Source organism: Desmodus rotundus, chromosome 4 (genome assembly GCF_022682495.2).
Source record: "Desmodus rotundus isolate HL8 chromosome 4, HLdesRot8A.1, whole genome shotgun sequence".
Lineage (NCBI taxonomy): Eukaryota > Metazoa > Chordata > Mammalia > Chiroptera > Phyllostomidae > Desmodus > Desmodus rotundus.
The window spans coordinates 74,946,331-74,972,468 of NC_071390.1; the positions used below are offsets into that span (position 1 = coordinate 74,946,331).

The window sequence follows — 26,138 nt, forward strand, 5'->3', positions numbered from 1 at the left end:
AGTTATTTACAATAGTAATGGAGCAACATTCATAACAGTCAAACAATGCAATTTAACAAACCAAGTGAAGAAGACTAAACAGAAGGAAGAGAAACACAAAAATACTAACAAAATAAAAGATGTAGGAATAATGAAAAATAATTATAATACAAGTATACAATAACTTGCAAGTTCTCTGGACTAGCAAAGTGAAATTTGTCTCACTGTCTCAGTTGTTAGACCCCTCTTTGGGTCTAACTCTGGTCTTTTCTCAGCTCCAAGTTGTATTGTCTCATTTGTGGGAATAAAAAAAAAGGGAAGCAAGAAGGAATAAAAAATGAAAGGAAAGAATGAAGGAAGAAGGAATAAAAAAAGAAAGGAAGAAAGAATTTAAAAAATTTTAATAAAAATGCCTTCTGCTGGCTTTAAACCGGCCAAGCCAGTTCTGTTGGTCTTCCTGGCTGCAGAAGGCTGAGGAGGGATTTGTTTTACTTTTCTCCCTTCCTGAGCCACACTTCTGCTGTTGCCCAGCCTCCAGCCCTCAGTTCCCCAGTGCCCTTCTGCACCCAGCTTACACATTCAGTCCACCAGTTGCTCTGTCCTTGAGGTGCACCAATTAGGGGCACCCCACACACCCCCTTCACTCTTCTTGCTGTCCTAGATGCTAGGGACTCTCAGGGCCCCTTCAGCGTAGTTCTGCCCCACCACTGAGTTAAGTCTTTCTGGGGATTGCTGACTCCCTTAGCCTTTCAGCTTTCCTCTGTGGGGTGACTTCACCTCCCTCTTAGACAGCCAGTCCACCCTGCAGGGCCCTGGGCGCAGGGGCCAGGTGGGAGGTGCCTCTGAGTGGTGGTGTCAGGTGCACTCCATCCCCTGGGCTTCGGGCCTGACCTGAGCACTTGGCCTCGCTGCTGGGGTGGGAGAGGCGGCCGTCGGGTAACACTGTCTGGTGTGCACTGTCCCTAGGGCTTTGGGTATGAGTGTGGACGGGCAGCTGCCAGGCTGTGGGGTCTAGTGGGGGCCATCCCCAGGGTTATCGGCATGAGCTTACCGCCAGGAGTGGATACGGGTGCAGGAAGTGGGGGCCATTGCTGGGGAGAATTCCCCTAATAGCTGCTGAATGCCTCTGTTTTCTCTTCTTTTTTTTTTGAAAAATTCCTGCTATCCAGGCCTGGCCTTTCACACAGCCCAACTCTCCACCCGGAGAGGGGACTGACTAGGTTAGGGTCTGTCACTGCCCAAAACTTCCCAGCCAGTGTCCACAGTCTCAGTGGGTGCACACCGTCTCTATGTATTTGCTACTTCTTCCTTGTTCCCCCCCTGCGACTTCAAGAATCCAGGTCCCTCCTGGTGCTGCTCAAACCTTGTTTGGCAGAGGAGGGTGCTGTTGGCTTGGCTCTCTCCCAAGAATCCTGCAGCAGACCGTGTGGTCTGGCCTGGGGCCTCAGCCGCCCCAGTTCCTGAGCTGGTGCCTGAGCTGGTCCCAGGGTCCTTCTTGTCCTGAAGCACTCTTCTTACCATCTGATTTTTCAATGTCCTCTATAATTTTTGGCCTCCAATCTTCATATATGCTGGGATACCATTGGCTGTTCACTCTGTTCCTCAGAAGATTGGCTAGGTATTTCACCTATGCACAAGGGGAAGTGGACTCTGCTCCCACCTATCTCACATTCATCTTCCCTGTGGCTAAATTAATAAAATCTTATGAAAAATAAAGGGTTGTCGAATTTGTTTATCCTTTCAAAGAACCAGCTCCTGATTTATTGATCCTTTGAATTGTTCTTTTAATTTCTATGTCATTTATTTCTGTTCTGATCTTTAATATATATACATATATTATATATATATATTTAATACATATATATATATATTTAATATATATGTATATATATTAAAATTCTGTTCAAGTAAAGTTGTCTCCATTTTCACCCCCATCAGGCCCCCCATCCCAGGCATCCTCACCTCCCATCCCTGATCCCATCCGCCTTTGTTTTGTCCATGTGTCTTTTATACTTGTTCCTGAAAACGTATCCTCTAATATTTTAATATATATTAAATAAAAATATTAATTTGATAATATTATTCCATTATATATTACATGATATGTGATATGTTTATTATATAATGTTATATAAGCTTATATGATTAATATTAATATAATATTTATATACTCTAGAAGTATACATAGTTACATGTTATATAATATTACTATATAATGATAAGTTGTAGTAAAACATATAAATTTCACTGTAACTTATTATCATTCAATTGTCCTTCACTTTATAAATACTGAACTGTAGTATCCCTCAGTCTTCTAAACTTTAATTCATTGTCACTTCTAGTTCCTTTGCCTTTTCCACCTCAATTAAACTTCACAGTACAGATTAGTGCCAATGGTTTATTATTTTCATGAGACAATGAAGACTTTCTTACTTTAACCAAAAGTAACCTACTATATTGAGACTTTTGCTTTTTATTATTACTAAAATTATGATGTTTTTCTTTAGAAATACAAAAGGATGGAAAATGATTTCCAGATTTTGTCAGAGGAGAAATCAGTGTTGGAAAATGAACTCCAAACCTTGAGAAACAAAGAGGTTAGTTAAATTTTAATGACTGAAAATGGTAAGAGTACCTTATTATACGGTATTTTAAATATTCTTATTATATTAGGATAGCAATCAAGTATATATTTAAATGTTTTATTATACATTTTCTTTTTTTTACTTTTTAAAAATATATTTATTGATTATGCTATTACAGTTGTCCCATTTCCTCCCCTTCGTGCACTCCATCCTGCCCACTCCTTCCCTCCCACATTCCCCCCCTATAGTTCATGTCCATGGGTCATACTTATAAGTTCTTTGGCTTCTATATTTCCTATACTATTCTTACCCTCCCCCTGTCTATTTTCTACTTAAAATTTGTGCTACTTATTCTCTGTACCTTTCCGCCCTCTCTCCCCCTCACACTCCCCTGTTGATAACCCTCCATGTGATCTCCATTTCTGTGGTTCTGTTTCTGTTCTAGTTGTTTGCTTAGTTTGCTTTTGTTTTCATTTTAGGTGTGGTTGTTAATAACTCAGAGTTTGCTGTCATTTCTACCATTCATATTTTTTATCTTCTTTTTCTTAGATAAATCCCTTTAACATTTCATATAATAAGGGCTTGGTGATCATGAACTCCTTTAACTTGACCTTATCTGAGAAGCACTTTATCTTCCCTTCCATTCTAAATGATAGCTTTGCTGGATACAGTAATCTTGGATGTAGGCCCTTGCCTTTCATAACTTGGAATACTTCTTGCCAGCCCCTTCTTGCCTGTAAGGTCTCTCTGGAGAAATCACCTGACAGTCTTATGGGAACTCCTTTGTAGGTGACTATGTCCTTTTCTCTTGCTGCTTATAAGATTCTCTCCTGTTTCATCTTGGGTAATGTAATTATGATGTGCCTTGGTGTGTTCCTCCTTGGGTCCAGCTTCTTTGGGACTCTCTGAGCTTCCTGGACTTCCTGGAAGTCTTATTTCCTTTGCCAGATGAGGGAAGTTCTCCTTCATTATTTGTTCAAATAAGTTTTCAATTTTTTTTTCTTCCTCTTCTCCTTCTGGCACCCCTATAATTCAGATGTTGGAACGTTTCAAGATGTCCTGGAGGTTCCTAAGCCTCTCCTCATTTTTCTGAATTCTTGTTTCTTCATTCTTTTCTGGTTGGATGTTTCTTTCTTCTTTCTGGTCCACACTGTTGATTTGAGTCCCAGTTTCCTTCGCATCACTATTGCTTCCCTGTACATTTTCCTTTGTTTCTGTCAGCATAGCCTTCATTTTTTCATCTAATTTGCGACCAAATTCAACCAATTCTGTGAGCTTCCTGATTACCAGTGTTTTGAACTGTGCATCCGATAGGTTGGCTATCTCTTTCGTTGCTTAGTTGTATTTTTTCTGGAACTTTGATCTGTTCTTTCATTTGGGCCATTTTTTTTTTTGGTCTTGGCAGGCCTGTTATATAAAGGGGCAGAGCCTTAGGTGTCCACCAGGGTGAGGTAACGCTGGTTGCTGCACTGTGATGCTGTATGTGGGGGTAGGGCCGAGAGGGAGCAATGGCGCTTGCTCCACTCTCTGCCGGATTTCAGTCACTGCCTCCACTACCCACAATCAAACTGGGCCCCTCTGGTGCTGATTCCCAAGTGGGTGGGCTTGTGCACACTCTAGGCCCCTGTGGGTCTCTCCAATGACCTCTCCTGTGAGGCTGGGAGTTTCTCCTGCTGCCACCTCAACCCCCATGGGTGTTTTCAATCAGAGGTTTGAGGCTTTATTTCCCCATGCCGGAGCCCTGGATTGTGTGGTCTGCTTCGCTCCCCCGCCATTCCTCCAGGTTTATCTGTGCACGAATGTGGTGCCACAGGGTCTGCCAGGCACCACCTTGTGGGGTCTGCTAGCTGCAGCCTGGTCTGCCCCATTCCACAACCCACCACCTTGCTGGGTCCGCCACCTGCTACCTTCCCACGAGTCCTCTCCACCCTGGCTGCCTATCTCCTCCTGTCCTACCAATCTGGATGAATGTTTCTTCTTTATCTCCTTGGTTGTCCGACTTCCAGACAGTTTGATTTTCTGTAAGTTCTGGTTGTTTATTGTTTTTAAATTGTTGTTGTCCTTCTTTTGGTTGTGTGAGGAGGCGAAGTGTGTCTACCTATGCCTCCATCTTGGCTGCAGGGATTGAAATGAAGAATATAATTTCTGAATTGAAGAACACAGTAGAAGTAATTAAAATCATACCAGATGAAGCAGAGGATCGAATTTCATTTGATTTCGGATTTGATTTCTTCCTTGATCTGATTCTTGAACTGTTCACTGCTTAATAGTATGGTATTCAATCTCCATGAGTTTTGAGTGTTTTTTTGTTTTTTCCTTGAGGTTGGTTTCTAGTTTTAGTCCATTGTGGTCAGGGAGAAAGCTTGATATGATTTCAGTTTTCTTGAATTTGTTGAGGCTTGTTTTGAGCCCTATCATATGGTCTATCTTTGAAAATGTTCCATGTACATTTGAAAAGAATGTTCATTTTTTTCTTTTTTGGGATGTAAGACTCTATAAATATATCAGTTAAGCCCATTTGACCTAGGGTATTGCTCAATGCAACAATATTTTGTTGATATTTTGTTTGGAAGATCTATCCATTTTTGACATTGAGGTATTGAAATCCTCTATTATAATTGTGTTGCTGTCAATGTCTTTCTTGAAGTCCTCCAAGATTTTCTTTATGTATTTAGGTGCTCCTGTGTTAAGTGCATATATATTTACAGTATATGTCTTCTTGATGGATTCTTCCCTTGAGTATTATGAGGTGACCTTCTGGGTTTCTTTTTATGGACCCCGTTTTTAAGTCTATATTGTCTGATATGAGTATTGTTACCCCAGCATTTTTTACCCTATTGTTTGGAATATTTATTTCCTACCCCTCACTCCCAGTCTGTGTAGGTCTTTTGTCCTGAGGTGGGTCTCTTTGTAGGCAGCATATCTGTGAGTCATGATTTCTTATCCATGGAGGTATTCTATGTCTTTTGATTGGAGCATTCAACCCATTTACATTTAAGGTTATTATTGATAGGTACTTATTCATTGCCATTTTTTCGTTCCTGTGTTCCTCTCTCTCTCACTCTTTTTCTTCCTTGTCGTAAAGCAGACCCTTTAGCATCTCTTGCAGAGCTGGTTTGGAGGAGGTATATTCTTTGAGGCTTCTTTTGTCTGGGAAGCTCCTTATTTGGTCTTCCATTTTAATTGAGAGCCTTGCTGGATAAAGCAGTCTTGGTTGCAGGCCTTTGGCTTTCATTACTCAGAATATTTCTTGCCTTTCTCTTCTGGCTGGGAGCATTTCCACTGAGAATTCAGTTGCTAGTCTTATCGGGGCTCCTTTGTGTATTACTTCCTGTTTCTCCCTTGCTGCCTTTAAGATTCTCTCTTTGTCTTGGAGCTTTGCCATTTTAATATGATGTGTCTTGAAGTGGGCCTCTTTGAGTTCCTCTTGATTGGGACTGTCTGTGATTCCTGGATTTGTGTGACTTTTCCCTTCATCAAATTATGGAAGTTTTCCATCATTACTTTTTCAAACAGGTTTTCCATCCCTTGCTCTTCTTCTTCTCCTTCTGGTATTCCTATTATATGGATATTATTATGTTTCATGTTGTCTTGAAGCTCCCTTACCACCTCTTCATTCTTTCTGAGTCTCTCTTCCTTTTCTTGCTCTATATGGGTGTTTTCTTCTACCTTGTCTTCCAGCTCACTGATTCGATCCTCTGCTTCATCCAGCCTGCTTGTAACTCTTTCTAGTATGTTTTTTATTTCTGAGATTTTATTGCTTATTTTTTCCTGGTTTTTGTTTATAGTTTCTATTTCCTTTTTCATACTGCTGTAGTTCTCACTCAGTTTCTTGTAGTTGTCTGCGAGTTCCTTGAGCATCTTTATAACAATTATTTGAATTCTATATCTGATAGTTTGGTTACCTCCATTTCGTTTATCTCTTTCAGTGGGGAGTCTTCCATTCCTTTTGATTGCAGGTTCTTTTATTGTCTCCCCATTTTATGTGACTCTGTTTGTTTCTTTATTTCCTGATATTTTTCTCTACTAGCTGTCTTTGTAAGTTAAACTTCTATGGTAGGAATTCTATAATGTTCACTGGTGTGGTCTCTTTTATCTACTTGTCTGGATGTTCTAGGTTTGCCCTTTCTTCTGTTTGTGTGGGCTCTTTTGTTGTACTTGGGTTTTTGCCTTTTCGAGGTTCCTTTTTTTATGGTTTCTCTCTTCCAGCAGGTATAGTGATGTTCACAGCTCCTCCCTATTCTTGTATGTGATCAGTGGCAGGTGGTAAGGAAAATAGATTAAGACAGGGGGAGAGCATTTTATGGGATTTAAAGTACCAGCAAGTAGAGAAGAGGTAGGAGATTCTCTGGAGAACTATAGCGTTAACTGTGATATCTCACCCTATTAGCCACTTTTTCTAAAAGGTGAGAGATAAGACTCTTGTTAGAGAACAGGATGATTGTGAGCTGAATCCAGAAAAAAGAGTGCTTGTGCAGGGTTAGATGATGAGATATAGTGAGAGTAAAGGATAGAATGTGGGTGTAGTATGAGAGAGAATAGAGTTAAGCACAACAATAATAATGCTCAGGAATAAAGTGAAGTGGACTAAGATCAGGGAGGATTGGGTGTAGTATGTACAATTGCATGGAACAACAATTATTTACAATGGTACTGGAACAACAATAATATGACAAGAAATATATGGTTTGGATAACCAGAATAGTAAGTACCTGATGAAGAGTTGGGTGTTATTGGAACACAGGTGAAGTGAAGGAAGGAAAATTAAAATACAATAAAGAGAGAAGCAGAAAAACCAGTCAAACAATGGAATTAAACAGAAATAAAACAAGGGAAACTAAACATAAGGAAGAGAAATAAAAAAATGCTAATAAAATAACAGTGGTAAAATAATGAATGATAATAATACTACACATAAACAATAAAATACCAGCGCTATGGGATAGCAAAGTTGCATTTGTCTCAGTTTCTCAGTTTTGGGGGTTAGCCTTGTGCTCCCTCTTTCAATCTGTCTCTGGACCCTTCATAACTCCAGGTCTTATTGTCTCACTTGGGGAAAGAAAAAAAAAAAGGAAAAAAAAAGAGAGGAAGAAAAAAGTAAGAAAAAAACTAATAAGCCTCCTGCTGACTTTTAACCTATTCAGAGAGTTCTGCTGGTCTTCCTAGATGTCACAGGAACAGGGGGGCTGGACTTCACTTTTATCCCTTCCTACAGTTTTGAGAGGTTGGGGACCTGGTCTGGGTTGCAATATTCACAGTTTCCCGGCCTCCACCAGCCCAGGTCCTCTGTGAGTTGCCAGGCTCAAATCAGCCACTCAGTCTGTTGGCGCACAGCATGAGTCAATCCCAGGGGCAGAGCCTGAGACAAGTGGGGCACTCCTCATTTTTCTGCTCAGACATTCAGTCTCTGGGCGTATGCAGCTCAAATCACCCTTGGGGCGAGCCAGCCACTGCTCGAGAGTTCCTTACAAAGCAGCTGCCTGCCGTTCTTAACAAACGCCCAGCTTTTCCCACAGCCCAACTTTCTAACCAGTCTGGAGACTATCCAAGTTAGGGTCTGACAAGGCCCAACTCCTCCCTTCTCCAGGTTTCACATGGCACCTTGATTTCTTTGGTGCTGGCGTCTGCAGTCCCAGAGGATGTGTACTGCCTCTGTGTGTCTCCCATTTTGTCTCTATTCCCCTCAGCAACTTCTAGCATCCAGGTTCCTCCTGGTTCCGGGATGCCCTCCCTGCTCTGGTAGGGGAGGGAGCTGGTGATCTAACTCTCCTCACCGTATCCTGTGGCAGGCACTGGGCCAGGAGCACAGCAGCCTTGGTCCCCATGCAGATCCCAGGAACCTTACCATCCCAGCACAATCCTCTTACCATCTGTTTTTCAATGTCCTCTGCAATTATTTGCCTCCAAATTTCATATAAGCTGGGATTCTGTTGGCTGTTCATTCCGTTTCTCAGAAGATCGGTTAGGTGTTCCAGCTGGGCACAGGGAGAACTGGGATCCACTCCCACCTGCCTTGCCACCATCTTCCTGATCCCAATATAAACAATCTTGAAGGACAAGAAATAGCTATACAGGAGAGAAAATATCACAAATCATGAAGAAGACTGCATGAAATTAGTCTTGGTAGCATGTAGTATTTACACTGTTATTTCCTCCTGCATCCACCTCTGGCGATGTCAGATGGTGTCCCCACCTGGCTCTAGGAAGCCTGTTTGAGACTTCCAGGGATCTACAGTCTCTGGCAGACTCCTTCAGTTGTAAATCTAGTCACTGTAATCAACAGTCAGGCTTAAGCACAACAGGGTTGGGCATAGTAACTCCTGGGGGTGGGGCTATTGCTTCCCTTCAGGGTGATGCCACTTGGAGGGGAGTTATCTGCCTGAGCAAGATGGCTCCTGCAGTATGGGGGGATGACTCAGCACCAGAATCTTGGTGCTGCTCTCTCAGTTCTCTCTCCAAAGCCACCATCCCCAGTCTCTCCCCAAGTGTCTCTAGTCCGTCAGCCTCCACTTTGTGAGAGCCCAGGGTAAGTGGCTGCAAATGAAATTTTCTGTGTTGTCTATTTAAAAATCTTTCTATGTCTCTAGCTGTCTGTCCCTGGCAGAGAGAAACCCTGATGCTTTTCTGAGCTGGATGTTATCTGGGTTCTTTTTGGGTTCTGGTGCTGAAGGTTGTGGAGTCCCGTGTGGGGTTCAAATGACACACTTCTCAGAGGGGTTCCTCTGGCCACTGAAATATTCCTCTGGCACTTCAGCTGTCACCCGTGGGAGCTGAGCCAGCCCTCTCATGTCTCCTCCACACTCCATATCAGTCACATTATGGTGAAGATGTTTCTCCTGTCTGTCTGTAGTTATCAGGCTTTTTGTTGTTCAGTTGTTTATTCCAGAATATTTCTCTGTAATTTAGTTGTACTTCCAGATTCATCCTGGGAGGAAGTTAGTGTAGCTTTACTTATTCTTCTGCCATCTTTGATCCTAGAAAAAAATTCACCTAGTGTGTAATTTAAGGCTACCATTTGCTTATTTTCTGTCTGGAACATCTATCCATTGATGTCAATGGAGTGTTAAAATTCTCTTACTAAGATGCTATTACTATCAATCTTTCTCTTTTGTCCATCAAGATTTGCTTTATGTATTTAGGTGCTCCTTTTCTGGGTGCATAAATGTTTACCAGAGGTATAATTTCTTATAGAATTGGATCTCTTACCATTATTTAGTGTTCTCCTTTGCTTTAAAGTCTATTTTTTCAAATATATGTATTGCTACTTTAGTGGGTTTTTAAAAATCCCCATGACCGTGAAATATCTTTTTCCATTACTTTCAATCTTTTTTTATCTTTCGTTCTGAGGCAGGTTTCCTGTGGACCCATATATGTGGGACTTGCTTTCTTATCTACTCAGCTACATTATGTCTTTTGATTGGAGCATTTAAGCCATTTTTTTTTTACTTAAAGTGATTAATGATAGGTATATAATTATTGACATTTTCTTTCTTTCTTTCTTTCTTTCTTTCTTTCTTTCTTTCTTTCTTTCTTTCTTTCTTTCTTTCCTTTCTTTCTCTTTCTTTCTTTCTTTCTTTCTTTCCTTTCTTTCTCTTTCTTTCTCTTCTATGTCTTAAAGCAGGCCCTTGAGCATATTTTGATGCACTGCTTTGGTGGTATCAAGCCACTTTAGCTTTTTTTCCCTGGAACCTCTTTTTAAAAAAATATATTTTATTGATTATGCTATTACAGTTGTCCCATTTCTCCCTTCTTTATCCCCCTCTGCCCTGCATACCTCCTCCCACCAGCATTCCTCTCCACTTTGGTTCTTGTCTATGGGTCATACATGTAAGTTCTTTGGCTTCTTCATTTCCTATACTATTCTTAACCTCCTCCTGTCTATTTTGTACTTACTATTTATGCTTCTTATTCCCTGTACCTTTTCTCCCATTCTCCCTTCTCCACCTCTCCACTGATAGCCCTCCATGTTGTCTCCATTTCTGTGATTCTGTTCCTGTTCTAGTTGTTTGCTTAGTTTGTTTTTGTTTTTGTTTTTTTAGGTTTGGTTGTTGATAGTTGTTTGTTGTCATTATACTGTTCATAATTAAGATCTTCTTTTTCTTAGATAAGTCCCTTTAACTTTGCATATTGTAAGAGCTTGGTGATGATGAACTCCTTGAACTTGACCTTATCTGGGAAGCACTTTATCTGCCCTTTCATTCTAAATGATAGCTCTGCTGGATACAGTAATCTTGGATGTAGGTCCTTGCCTTTCATGACCCTGAATACTCCTTTCCAGCCCCTTCTTGCCTGCAATGTTCCTTTTGAGAAATCAACTTATAGTCTTATGGGAACTCCTTTGTAGCTAACTGTCTCCTTTTCTCTTGCTGCTTTTGAGATTCTCTCCTTATCTTTAACCTTGGGTAATTTAATTATGAGTTGTCTTTATGTATGCTTCCTTGGGTCCAACTTCTTTGGGACTCTCTGGGCTTCCTGGACTGCCTGGTAGTCTATTTCCTTTTACAGATTGGGGACGTTCTCCTTCATTATGTTTTCAAATAAGTTTTCATATTCTTGCTCTTTCTCTTCTTTTGGCACTTCTGTGATTCAGATCTTGGAACGTTTAAAGTTGTCCAGGTGTTTCCTAAGCCTCTCCTCATTTTTTTGAATTCTTGTTTCTTCATTCTGTTCTGGTTGAATGTTGATTTCTTTCTTCTGGTCCAAACTGTTGATTTGAGTTCCCAGTACTGTTGATTCCCTGTGCATTTTCCTTTATTTCACTTTTCATAGCCTTCACTTTTTCCTCTATTTTGCAATCATACTCAACCATTTCTGTGAGAATCCTGATTACCAGTGTTTTGAACTCTGCATCTGGTAATTTGGCTACCTCTTCATCACTTAGTTGTATATTTTGTTTTCAAACTGTTAGCAAGTTAGGAGCTTTGATCTGTTCTTTCATTTGGGCCATTTTCTTTCTCTGTGCGTGGCTATTATGTAGTAAGTTATGGAGCCATAGGTATTTGCCAGGGCGGGGCAACCGACCTCACTTCATTGTGACACTGGATGTGAGGGAGTGGTCCAAAAGGGAACAGTGCCGCCTGCTGGGCTCTCAGCTGGCTTTCGGTCACTTCTTCTGCTACCCACCAGCAAATTGGGCCATTTTGATGCTGATTCCGGGGTGGCTGGTTTTGTATATGTTCTCGATGCTGCGGGTCTCTCTAACATACTCTCCTGTGAGGCTGAGAGTTTCTCCTGCCACCTCAACCCCCACAGAATTTTTTCTGTAAGAGGTTTTGAGGCTTTATTTCCCCATGGTTGAACCCTGGGGTGGTGTCTTCTGTCTCGCTCCCCAGTTGTTCCTCCAGGTTTATCCACATGCAAATGTGGGACTGCCTGGTCCACCAGCCACTGCCTGGCCATGAGTCCCTTCTGCCCCAGCTGCCCTTCTCCATCCCACATACTGGTCTGGATGAATGTTTCTTATTTAACTCCTTGGTTGTCAGACTTCCATAGTTTGATTTTCTGGCAGTTCTGGTTGTTTTTGTTTTTAAATTTGTTGTTGTCCTTCTTTTCATCGTGCGAGGAGGCACAATGTATCTACCTAAGCCTCCATCTTGGTTGGAAGTCTTGAAACCTCTTTATTTCTCCTTCAATTTAAATGATAACTTGCTGGGTAAAATGGCCTTGGTTGTAGGTCTTTGCTTTTCATCACTTTGAATATTTTATGGTAATCCCGTCTATCCTGAAATGTTTCTATTGAGAGATCAACTGACAGTCTTATGGCAACTCTCTTGTAGGTAACTGTCTTCCTCTTGCTACTTTAAGCTTTTTTGCTTTATCTTTAACCTTTGGTATTTACATTATGATGTGTCTTCCTGTGAGCCTCTTTGTGTTCATCTTGTTTGGGACTCTCTGTGCTTCCTGGACTTGTGTATCTTTTTCCTTCACCAGGTTAGGAAAGTTTTCAGTCATTATTTCTTCACATAAGTTCTTGATCCCTTGCTAGCTCTCTTCTCCTTTTGGTACCCCTATGATGTGGATGTTGTTACACTTTATGTTGCATCAAAGGTCTCTTAAGCTACCCTAATTTTTAAAATTCTGGGCTTTTTTTTTTTTTTTCTGCTTTGGTTGGGCATTTTGTTTTTATTTACTTTGTCTTCCAAATCACTGATTTAGTCCTCTGATTCATCCAACCTACTTTGTATTCCTTCCAGTGTATTCTTGATGTCAGATTGTATTCTTCATTACTGAGTGGTTCTCTTTAATGTTTTCTATGCTGTTCTTTTCATGCTGTTATTGTTTTCACTAACTTCTTTGAGCATCACTTTAACCATTTTTAAAACTCTATATCTGGAAGACTGCTTGCCTTTATTTAATTTAGCTGTTTTTCTGGTGATTCCTTTTGTTCTTTTATTTGGGCCATTTTCACTCTGTCTTTGTGATTCTTTCTGTGTATTAATGTACTGGCTGGTGTGGCTCAGTGGATTGAGCACTGGCCTGTGAACCAAAGGGTCACTGGTTCAATTTCCAGTCAGGGCACATGCCTGGGTTGTGGGCCATATCCCCAGTAGGGGGTGTGTGAGAGGCAACCACACATTTATGTTTCTCTCCCTCTCTTTCTCTTTCCCTTCCTGTTTCTCTACAAAAATAAATAAATAAAATCTTTAAAAATATATACTGTAACCTCCTGTGTTAGTGGGGCTGCCTTATGGTGTAGGTGATTTGTGGGACTCAGTTTTATTATCTCCTTGATCTCCTGAGCTGGGTGCTGTAGGAAAGTCCTTTGTGTGGGTTATGTGGGCCCTCCTATTGTATTTGAATCTTGATTCCTGTTGGCTGGTTCGTGTGTGAGATCAAACCTCAGGCTGGCTGAGTATGAAGCTTAGCCCTGACCACAGAGTACAACCTGTTAAGCAGGTGCTTAGCAGAGTTTAGTACTTGCTGCAGTCTCTCTTTGGATATTCTGTCTGTGAAGTTTGTTGGATCCTGCTCCAGTATTGTGTGCATCTGGCTACTTGGTGTGTTGGTCCTGAGATTTTTGGGAGGGACTCTGGTTCAGGCCAGTGTCAGATGGTGCCCATGCCTGGCCCTTGGCAATCTGCTTAAAGCTTTAAGTGATCCACAGTTTGTAGCTGCTTCTGCTGGGCCTGGTTGCACATGGGAAAGACCAAGTTGTGTCCAAAGTCCAGCTTTTATGAGCACCAGGCCTGGGGGTGCATCAGCAAATATTTCAAGGTGCTCCAGAATTTGCCTCTTCCTGCCTCTGCCTTCTGGCTGCTTATCAAACTCAGTGACTGATAGAGCTCCTGGCAGAATCAGGAGGATGAGGTTAGTGGATCTCCTGTGAGGGGAAGGTATCATCCAGACTTCAGGGAAAGTGGTGATTATGATCCCCTACTTCAGAGCCACACAGCTGTGTCTGTTCCAGATTTTTCTCTGATCTCTGCAGGGCAAGCCCCTAGTAGGCAGGTGGGTGGGGGTCTCTGGGGCCTGGTGGGTGGGGTTCTCTGGGGCCCAGTGGGTGGGGCTTCCAGAATCCAAGAGGTTGTCTTTATCAGATCTCCTATAAGGAAGAAACATCAGTCATGTTCACAGGGAAATAGGGAAAATGGTCCTGACTGAAAACACTTTTTGAGTCTGCCCAGACTACTATGTCCTGACTTATGCTGCTGACTCCTCAGCCAACCTTAAGATTTGCTATGTGTGGCAAGAGGGATTTCAGAGGGTGGGGAAATTGCTTTCCTCCAGGCTGATGCAGCTTGGAGGGGATTGCTTTTGCCCAGGAATGATGGTGACTGTGGTATCCAAGAATGGCTCAGTACAGGAATCCTGGTGGCTGTGTCCCCACGTCTCTTTCCAGAGTCACAAACCCCAGACTCTCCTTAGGTAACCCTGTCTACACTGACCCCCAACTGCTTGAGCCCAAAGCAAGTGTCTATGAATTGTTTGTGTGACCCTTTAACAGAGTGCCTGGGTCTCCAATGAATTTTACTTCTCCTTGGCAGACAGAATCACTGCCACTTTTCACAGCCAGATGCTATCTGGGAACCTCTTCTTGGATTTGATGCTCTGGGCTAGGAAGCCTGGCCTAGGGTTCAGGCCCTGTTCCTCTCAGGGGGATCCGTCTGCAACTGAGATACCCTTCTAGCACCTCAGCCACTGCCTGTGGGAGTAGGGCCAGCCCTTTTTGCATTTCCTCTCTTCCTACCAGTCTCAATGTAGATTCTCCTCAGATCCTTGGTTATAAGACTCCTTTTCAGCTAATCTTTAGTTGATTATTCATGTGATCATTTCCTAGTTTAGTTGTAATTTCAGTTTTGTCCTGGGAGGAGCTAAATGCAAGATATACCTAATCTGCTGCCGTCTTGAAAAGCGTTAAAATTTTTAATGCTAATTCTAAAATCTGGACTATGCTGTGATCACTCTCTGTAGATTGTCTTTTATCTTAAGAGTAAGAATCATTTATTGTTTCTTCAAATGTCAAATAGTTCTAAATTGTATTCTAGATATTTGGAATATCATGTTGAAACTCTAAATTCTGCTATATTCTTCAGATGATTGGTATTATTTTTGTTTGGGTTTTTTTGGTTTAATACATAACTCACATGGTTGGATGCAAAATAAAAATACTGTATTTAGGCAGGAGCTCAAATGCAATTTTTTAAAGCCTTTGCTAGGCTGATTAGAGTCTTCTCTATGCATGTGTGGTTTTGGGATCAGGGGGAGATTTGGGAAGAGATTATAAAGTTTGCAGTTCCCGGTCTCTGGTTCTCTAATTTGTGTGATTTCCCCCTAACTTTTCCAGTGGCTATATTGCCCTAAACTCTGTTACCTGTTTTTTATGATTTAAAAACCCAGGCTTACTATTAGTTATCAGATTCTTGCCTGGTTCAGATAGGGCTTGCCCTCAGACTAGGAGCCAAAACCCAAAAATCTTATTACTCTTAGTCACCTTCTTTCAAGAATCTAACCTCTCTTGGTTGCTTTGAAATATTGATATTTGTATTTTGTTCATAGTTTATGGTAGCTCTGTGTGGCTGGGCTTATTCAGTAGGTATTTGCTATATTATACCAGAGGAGAAAGGGGGACTTAAGGTATGGTTCCTCAAACTGTCTTTCATCTGGTGAACAATTTTAGAACTCTTTAATTTGTAATAGAATCTACCTTTACTCACAAAGTCTGAACTATACTTTGTGTTAAGAAAAAAGTTGCTTCTCTTAATAAAATTTTAAATGTTCATTTTTAAACTAGAAATGAAATGTTTAATTTCCTTTAGTTATAATTTGCCAGATTCAAAGTCAGTTTGCATATGAAAAATCAATAGGAAGGTTTAGCTACAGAAATGTTACCCCATTATGCCTGAGAAGTATGCAGTAAATGTTTATGCTTAAATCATCATCTTGGCTCTACATATGGAGTTTAGAAAGGTAATAATTGTAATAAAAATTATTAAAAACAGAAGTACCAAAACAAACACTCCCCCACCCCTTCTTATGTTACATCCTAGAAAATAGCCTGCACTCTGGAAACTGAGAACAAAGTCCTTCATGAACAACTGAAACAAGCTTTACAGGTAAAGGACATCATGTTCTTTTCAAATTGTTAGCAAGTGAAAGAAATATCAATAAAGAGCTTTTAAAATTAATAATATTGAAATTGTTAAAAGAAGTATATAATATTCTACCAAGGTTAAAGTATATTGATTTTATGCACTAGGAATATATTACTAGAATTTAACATTCATTTTTTTTCAATACCTAGACATTTTACTTTAAATTAAATTTATTGGGGTGACATTGGTTAATAACATTACATAGATTTCAAGTGTACATCTGTATGGCACATGATCTGTATACTGCATTGTGTGCCCACCACACGAACTCAAATAATTTTGTGTCACTGTATATTTGACCCCTTTTATTGTTTTCTACCCTCCACCCCCTCTCCTCTGGCAACCAACATACTGTTGCCTGTGTCTATGAGTTTTTGTATGTTTTCCTTGTTTGCTCATTTGTTGCTTTCAGTTTTATAATTCACATATAAGTGAAATCATATGGCAGTAATCTAGAAAGAAAAGTAAACATTCTTAATCAAACAAAAGGTATTTATTTCAAACTGACACAATATTATAAGTAAAATTACAATACTTCAGGCATTCAAATTAAACTCAGTTAAACTGGGATAAAGGAAGAAATTGAAGAAGATTCAAATAAATAGAAGAATATACCATGTTCATGGATTGGAAGAATTAACATCATTAAAATGTCCATACTATATATATAGCAATATATAGATTCAGCACAATTTCTACTAAAATATCAGTGGCATATTTCACAGATCTAGAACAAAAACTCCAAAAATTTATATGGAACAACAACAACAACCCCCCCCCCTCAAAAAAAAACCCCAAATAGCCTCAGCAAGCTTGAAAGAGAAGAACAAAGTTGGAGGTATCACAATGCCTGGTTTCAAACTATACTACAAGGCCAGTGCAATCAAAACAGTCTGGTACTGGCATAAGAACAGAAATATAGATCAATGGAACAGAATAGAGAGCCCAAGAGTAAACCCATGTCTCTATGGTCAATAATATTTGACAAAGGGGGCACTAGCATGCAATGGAGTAAAAAGACAACCTCTTCAACAAATAGTGTTGGGAGAACTGGATTGGTATGTGCAAAAAAATGGAACTCAATCACCAACTTACATCATACACAAAAATAAATTTAGGGTGGGTAAAAGACTTAAATATAAGTGGCGATACCAGAAAAATCCTAGTGGCAAACATAAATAGTAAAATTTCAGATATCTCACATAGCAATATTTTTGCCAATATATCTCCTAGGGAAGGGAAACTAAGGAAAAAAAATAAACAAATGGGACTACATCAAATTAAAAAGCTTTTGCGTGGCTCAGGAAACCTTCATCAAAGTGAAAGGGTACTGACTGTATGGGAGAACATATTTGCCAATGATACATTGGACAAGGTTTTGATCTCCAAAATATATAAAGAACTCATATGACTCAACACCAGGAAAACAAACAATGCAATTAAATAATAGGCAGAAGACCTGAATAGACACTTCTCCAAGAAGGACATACAGATGGCCCATAGACATATAAATAATGCTCACTAGCCATCAGAGAGATGCAAATTAAAACCACAATGAGATATTACTCACATCAGCCAAAATGGCTGTCATTAAATCAACAAACAAGTGCTGACAAGGCTATGTAGAAAAGACAAGCAAAATGTAACCAAAAACATTGAAGAACAAACTGACAGTACCAAGAGGGAAAGGGGGAGAGGGATAATGGGGGAAAATAGGGGAAGGTGCATCAAGGAATGTGTATAAAGGATACTTGGACAAAGCCAAAGGGGGTAGGTTTGAGGATGGGAGGCATGGATGGGTGGGGTGGGAGGTCATGGTGGGGTGAAAATGGAGACAACTGCACTTGAACAATGATAAAATTTTTTGTTTTAAATGAAAGGAGACCCTAGTGCACTGTTGGTGGGCATGCAGACTGGTGCAGCCACTGTGGAAAATAGTATGGAGTTTCCTGAAAAAAATAAAAATGGAATTAGCTTTTGACACAGTGATTCCACTGCTGGGAATATACCTTAAGAATCCCCAAACACTAATTCAAAGGAACTTATGCACCCCTATGCTCATAGCAGCACTATTTACAATAGTCAAGTGTGGGAAACAGTCCTAGTGCCCATCAGTACATGAATGGATTAAAAAATATGGTATATTTCAGGGGGAAAACCAAGATGGAGGCATAGGTAGACACATTGTGCCTCCTTGCACAATGAAAAGGACAACAACAATTTAAAAACAAAAAACAACCAGAACTGACAGAAAATCGACCTGCATGGAAGTCTGACAACCAAGGAGATAAAGAAGAAACACTCATCCAGACTGGTAGGAGGGGCAGAGACGGGCAGCCAGGGCGGACAGAAGGAGTGGCGAAGTGGCTGGACCCAGAGACTTGGTGGATTGTGGAACTAATGGAACAGGCAGTGTGACCGCTAGCAGACCCCATGGCCCCACATTCACACATAGATAAACCGGGAGGGCCAGACCCAGAGACTTGGCAGATTGTGGAACTAACGGGGCAGGCAGTGTAACTGCTAGCAGACCCCGTGGCCCCACATTCGTGCATAGATAAACTGGGAGGAACAGCGGGGGAGCGAAACAGACCACACAACCCAGGGCTCCAGCATGGGGAAATAAAGCCTCAAACCTCTGATTGAAAACACCCATGGGGGTTGAGGAGGCAGCAGGAGAAACTCCCACTCTCGCAGGAGAGGTCGTTGGAGAGACCCACAGGGGCCTAGAGTGTGCACAAGCCCACCCACTCAGGAACCAGCACCAGAGGGGCCCAGTTTGATTGTGGGTAGTGGAGGCAGTGACTGAAATCCGGCAGAGAGTGGAGCAAGCGCCATTGCTCCCTCTCGGCCCTACCCCCACATACAGCATCACAGTGCAGCAACCAGCGTTACCTCACCCTGGTGAACACCTAAGGCTCCGCCCCTTTACATAACAGGCACGCCAAGACAAAAAAAAAAAAAAAGGCCCAAATGAAATAACAGATCAAAGTTCCAGAAAAAATACAACTAAGCAGCGAACAGATAGCCAACCTATCGGATGCACAGTTCAAAACACTGGTAATTAGGATGCTCTCAGAATTGGCTGAATTTGTTCGAAAAGTAGATGAAAAAATGAAGGCTATGCTAAGAGAGACTGTACAGGGAACCAATAGTGATGTGAAGGAAACCGGAACTCAGATCAACAGTGTGGACCAGAAGGAAGACATAAACAGTCAACCAGAACGGAATGAAGAAACAAGAATTCAAAAAAATGAGGAGAGGCTTAGGAACCTCCAGGACATCTTGAAACGTTCCAACATCCAAATTATAGGGGTACCAGAAGGAGAAGAGGAAGAACAAAAAACTGAAAACTTATTTGAACAAATAATGAAGGAGAACTTACCTAATCTGGAAAAGGAAATAGACTTCCAGGACATCCAGGAAGCTCAGAGAGTCCCAAAGAAGCTGGACCCAAGGAGGAACACACCAAGGCACATCATAATTACATTACCTAAGATTAAAAATATGCAGAGAATCTTAGAAGCAGCAAGAGATAAGGACACAATTACCTACAAAGGAGTTCCCATAAGACTGTCAGCTGATTTCTCCAAAGAGACCTTACAGGCAAGAAGGGACTTGAAAGAAGTATTTGAAGTCATGAAAGGCAAGGACCTACATCCAAGATTACTCTATCCTGCAAAGCTATAATTTTGAGTGGAAGGGCAGATAAAGTGCTTCTCAGATAAGGTCAAGTTAAAGGACTTCATCATCACCAAGCTCTTATAATATGAAATGTTAAAGGGATTTATCTAAGAAAAAGAAGATAAAAAGTATGAACAGTAAAAAGAACAGCAAACTCACAGTTATTACAATCACACCTAAAACAAAAACAAAAACAAACTAAGCAAACAACTAGAACAGGAACAGAACCACAGAAATGGAGATCACATGGAGGGTTATCAAGAGGGGAGGCGGGGAGAGGGGGGGAAAGGTACAGAGAATAAGTAGCATAAATGGTAAGTAGAAAATAGACAGGGGGAGGGTAAGAATAGTATAGGAAATGTATAGGAAATGTAGAAGTCAAAGAACTTATAAGTATGACCCATGGACATGAACTATAGGGGAGGAATGTGGGAGGGCGGTGGTGGGCAGGATGGAATGGAGTGAAGGGGGGGAAATGGGACAACTGTAATAGCATAATCAATAAATATATTTAAAAAAATATGGTATATTTCCACAAAGGAATACTACATAGGTGAATAAAAGAAGGAAATCCTACCTTTTGTGACAGCATGGATGGAACTGGAGACTATTATGCTAAGTGAAATGAGCTGGGTAGGGAAAGACAGATACCATATGATCTCACTTATAAGAGGAATCTAATGAACAAAGTAAACTAATGAGCAAAATAGATCCAGAGGCATAGAATCATGGAGTAGTAGACTGACAGCAGTAAGAGGGAAGGGACAAGTTTGGGACTGTTTGAAAGAGGTTGAAAGGAATAATCAAAGAACATATATGAAGGACCCATGGACATGGTGTGGAGATTGACTATGGAAGTGGGTGGTGGGCTGGGCAGAGGGGGCAAAGGGGGAAAATTGAGACAAATGTAACAGCATAAACAATAACTAAAAAATTGTCAGTGGGCAGTAAAAAGAAAACAGATATTGGCTCTTGCTGCTGTTTTCCAAATTGTTACTAAATAATATAAAAATAAAAGAAAGCGGGTACATTTTTGTAAATGGACAGATAAAAGTAGTATTACTTACTATATAGTTTTCTTTTGGAAAATATAAGATAATATACATGAATTTGTTATTAATGATAAAGTTCAAAAAGGTAGATGGGGACAAAATAGATACAAAAACCAACCAGTTTTCTTCTCATCAGAAGCAATCATTTGGCCATTTGGGGGCTGACTCAGTACCAGATTCCCTGTGGCTACTCTCTCCACATTCTCCCCAAAGGTTCCATCCTCAGTCTCTCCTCAGATATCTCCAGCCCACTCTGCCCCCACCTAGCTGGAACCTCAGAGAGGGAGGAAGATACAAAGAAACAGAGAGACAGAGAGAAAACATCGATGTGAGAAAGAATTTTCATCACTTGCTTTTTCTATACCCTCCCTTATCATGGATTGAACACAGAACCTAGTTCTGGAAGCTTGAATTTTGAGATCAGGTTGTGGGCTGGATTGTTTTTTCCTGAGGACCTTTTCCTTGTCTTGCTGAATAGGTGGGAGCTGCTAATATCAGTATACCTACTGGAGAAGAGAAACCACCAACAAAGGAATCACCAAAAGGTAAAAACCCAAGTACAACAAGAGAGTCTACACAAACAGAAGAAAGGGGAAAACTAGAGCATCCAGACAAGTAGATAAAAGAGACACTCCACTGAATCTGAGAGAATTCCCACCGTACAAGTTCTCCTTCAAAGACAGCTAGCAAAGTGAAACATCAGGAAACGCAGAAACAAACAAAAAAAGTCACATAAAATGGGGAGACAATAAAAGAACCTGCAATCAAAAGGAATGGAAGACTCCCCACTGAAAGAGATAAACGAAATGGAGGTAACCAAACTATCAGATATAGAATTCAAATAATTGTTATAAAGATGCTCAAGGAACTCGCAGACAACTACAAGAAACTGAGTGAGAACTACAGCAGTATGAAAAAGGAAATAGAAACTATAAACAAAAACCAGGAAAAAATAAGCAATAAAATCTCAGAAATAAAAAACATACTAGAAAGAGTTACAAGCAGGCTGGATGAAGCAGAGGATCGAATCAGTGAGCTGGAAGACAAGGTAGAAGAAAACACCCATATAGAGCAAGAAAAGGAAGAGAGACTCAGAAAGAATGAAGAGGTGGTAAGGGAGCTTCAAGACAACATGAAACATAATAATATCCATATAATAGGAATACCAGAAGGAGAAGAAGAAGAGCAAGGGATGGAAAACCTGTTTGAAAAAGTAATGATGGAAAACTTCCATAATTTGATGAAGGGAAAAGTCACACAAATCCAGGAATCACAGACAGTCCCAATCAAGAGGAACTCAAAGAGGCCCACTTCAAGACACATCATATTAAAATGGCAAAGCTCCAAGACAAAGAGAGAATCTTAAAGGCAGCAAGGGAGAAACAGGAAGTAATACACAAAGGAGCCCCGATAAGACTAGCAACTGAATTCTCAGTGGAAATGCTCCCAGCCAGAAGAGAAAGGCAAGAAATATTCTGAGTAATGAAAGCCAAAGGCCTGCAACCAAGACTGCTTTATCCAGCAAGGCTCTCAATTAAAATGGAAGACCAAATAAGGAGCTTCCCAGACAAAAGAAGCCTCAAAGAATATACCTCCTCCAAACCAGCTCTGCAAGAGATGCTAAAGGGTCTGCTTTACGACAAGGAAGAAAAAGAGTGAGAGAGAGAGGAACACAGGAACGAAAAAATGGCAATGAATAAGTACCTATCAATAATAACCTTAAATGTAAATGGGTTGAATGCTCCAATCAAAGGACATAGAATACCTCCATGGATAAGAAATCATGACTCACAGATATGCTGCCTACAAGAGACCCACCTCAGACAAAAGACCTACAGAGACTAAAAGTGAAGGTGTAGAAAAAAATATTCCAAGTAAATGGACAGGAAAAAAAAAAGAAAAGAAAAGCCGGGGTAGCAATATTCATATCAGACAATATAGACTTCAAAAAACAGGGGGCCATAAAAAGAAACCCAGAAGGTGATTCATAATACTCAAGGGAAGAATCCACTAAGAAGACATAAATATTGTAAATATATATCCACCCAACATAGCAGCACACAAATACATAAAGAAAATCTTTGAGGACTTCGAGACATTGACAGCAATACAATTGTAATGGGGGATTTCAACACCCCACTGTCAAAAATGGATATATCTTCTAAACAAAATGTCAACAAAAATATTGCAGCATTGAACAATATCCTGGATCAAATGGACTTAACTGATATATATATAGAATCTTTCATCCTAAAGAAGGAAAATACACATTCTTTTCAAATACACATGGAACATTTTCAAAGATAGACCACATGATAGGGCTCAAAAAAAGCCTCAACAAGTTCAAGAAATTTGAAATTATATCAAGCATTTTCTCTGACCACAAGGGACTGAAATTAGAAACCAACAGCAAGGAAAAAACTCAAAAACATTCAAACTCATGGAGATTGAATAACATGGTATTAAACAATAATTGGATCAATAATGAGATCAAGGGAGAAATCAAAAAGTTAGTGGAAACAAATCAAAATAAACTCACAACAACCCCAAACTTACAGGATACAGCAAAGGTATTCCTGAGAGAGAAATTCATAGGCACACAAGCTACCTAAAAAAGATAGAAACATCTCAAATAAAAGACCTAACCCTACACCTACAAGAACTCAAAGAACAACAAGAAAGATACCACCTTTTACAGCAAGTAGATGGAAGAAAATAACAAAGATCAGAGTATAATTAAATGACATCAAGATAAAAGCACAATTCTAAGGATCAATAAATGCAGGAGCTGGTTCTTTGAAAACATAAACAGAATCAACAAGCCTTTAAGCAGACGCATCAAGAAAAAAATGGCCCAAATAATCAGAAACCCTCAATCAGAAATGAAAGAGCAGAGATTACAACTGAAACACAGAAATACAAAGGATTGTAACAAATTACTACAAAGAACTATATGCCAAGAAATTTGAAAACCTAGATGAAATCTACAAATTTCTAGAAAAATATAACCTCCCTTAACTGAGTGAAGAAGAAGCAGAAAGCCTGAACAGATCAATAACAGCTGATGAAATTGAAGCAGTCATCAAAAAACTCCTGACACACAAAAGCCCTGGACTGGACAGTTTCACAGGAGAATTCTACAAAGAATTTAAGGAAGAGCTAACCCTTATCTTTCACAGACTATTCCAAGAAATCCAAGAAGATGGAGGACTCCCAAATGCTCTTGATGAAGCCAGCATCTTCCTAATCCCAAAACCAGATAAAGACAAAACAAAGAATGAAAACTTCAAGACAACATTGCTGATGAAAATAGATGTGAAAATCCTCGACAAAACATTGGCAAACTGCGGCTAGCAATACATTAACAAGAACATAAACCATGATGAAATGGGATTCATCCCAGGGATGCAAGAATGGTACAATATTCGCAAATCAATAATTGTAATACACCACATAAACAAAAGGAAAGACAAAAATCACATGATCATATCAATAGGTGCGGAAAAAAGCATTTGATAAGGTCCAGCACCCATTTATGATAAAAACACTCAGCAAAGTGGGAATAGAGGGAGCATTCCTCAACATAATAAAGGCCATATATGAGAGACCTACAGCCAACATTATACTCAATGGGCAAAAACTAAAAACTTTCCACTAAGATATAAGACTTTCCCACTTATGTGTAAGTCATGACACCATGAAAGTCCTTCAGGAGAACATAGGCAAGAAAATCTCGGATATTCCACATAACAATATTTTCACTGATATGTCCCCAAAGCAAGGGACATAAAGGAAAGAATAACAAGTGGGATCTCATCAAAATAAAAAGCTTCTGCATGGCTAAAGAAAACAGCAGTAACACTAAAAGAGAACCAACCATGTGGGAAACATATTTGCTAATGATACCTCAGACAAGGGTTTGACCTCCAAAATATATAAACAACTCACATGACTCATCTCTGGGAAGACAAACAACCCAACTAAAAATTGGGCCAAGGACTTGAACAGACATTTCTCAAAGGAGGACATACAGAGGGTCTAGAGACATATGAAAAGATGCTCAGCATCACTAGCCATCAGAGAGATGCAAATTAAAAACACAATGAGGAACCACTTCACACCAGTCAGAGTGGCCAACATAAACATATCCACAGACAAATGTTGGAGAGGAAGCGGAGAAAAGAGAACCCTAGTGCACTGTTGGTGGGAATGCAGACTGGTGAGGCCACTGTGTAAAACAGTATGGAATTTCCTCAGAAAACTAAAAATGGAACTGCCTTTCGACCCAGCAATTCTGCTGCTGGGATTATACCCTAAGAACCCTGAAACACCAATCCAAAAGAACCTATGCACCCCAATGTTCATAGCAGCACAATTTACAATAGCCAAGTACTGGAAGCAACCTAAGTGCCCATCAGTAAATGAGTGGATCAAAAAAACATGGTACATTTACACAATGGAATTCTATGCAGCAGAGAGAAAGAAGGAGCTTATACCCTTTGCAACAGCATGGATGGAACTGGAGAGCATTATGCTAAGTGAAATAAGCCAGGCGGTGAGGTACAAATACCATATGATCTCACCTTTAAGTGGGACAAAATCACCAAAACATACAAGCAAGCAAAATATAACCAGATACACTGAAATTAAGAACCATTGGGTAGTAACCAGAGGGGAGATGGGAGGGGATAATGGGTGGAAAAGGGTGAAGGGTTTTCAGGAACAACTGTAAAGGTCACCTGGATAAAACCAAAGGGTGTGGAATCCGGGGAAAGAGCTGGGGATGGCTGGGGTCAGGGGTAGAGGTGGAGAGAAAAGGCAGAAAACTGTACTTGAACAACAATAAAATTTTAAAAGTAAATAAATTATAAAAAAGAAGTGATCATTTAATCATGGTCCTGTACACCTGAAACAAATATAATTATGTAAACTGTAAATCAAAACCAAAAAGAAATATAAACCAATTAAAAATAATAAAATTAAAATGAGTTGTTATTTGGAAAATATAGATGAAATTTTATATTCATAATATTAGGATAGCATATTTAACAAAAATACATAAATTTCTACATGAAGAAATACACTTACTGAGGGATATATGTGAAGAGTGAAGAAACAATGTATATTTTTGGTTTTAAAGTCTCAGTATTATAAATAATTTAATTTCTAATTTCTTCAAATTGGTATACAAAATTAATGCAATTTATTTCTAGATATAAGTGAAAATATATTTTAGCTTAACAAAA

At 40.0% G+C, this 26,138-nt stretch overlaps 1 protein-coding gene across 1 annotated transcript in view; it reads left to right on the plus strand.

The window, feature by feature from the left end:
* CCDC7 (coiled-coil domain containing 7) overlaps nucleotides 1-26,138 on the plus strand; it is a 208,687-nt gene that overhangs the window by 98,597 nt on the left and 83,952 nt on the right. Inside the window, exons 11-12 of the mRNA XM_053923457.1 lie at nucleotides 2,487-2,576; nucleotides 16,052-16,117. Of these exons, the coding sequence (XP_053779432.1) occupies nucleotides 2,487-2,576; nucleotides 16,052-16,117 (156 nt within the window). The remainder of the gene's footprint in view (nucleotides 1-2,486; nucleotides 2,577-16,051; nucleotides 16,118-26,138) is intronic.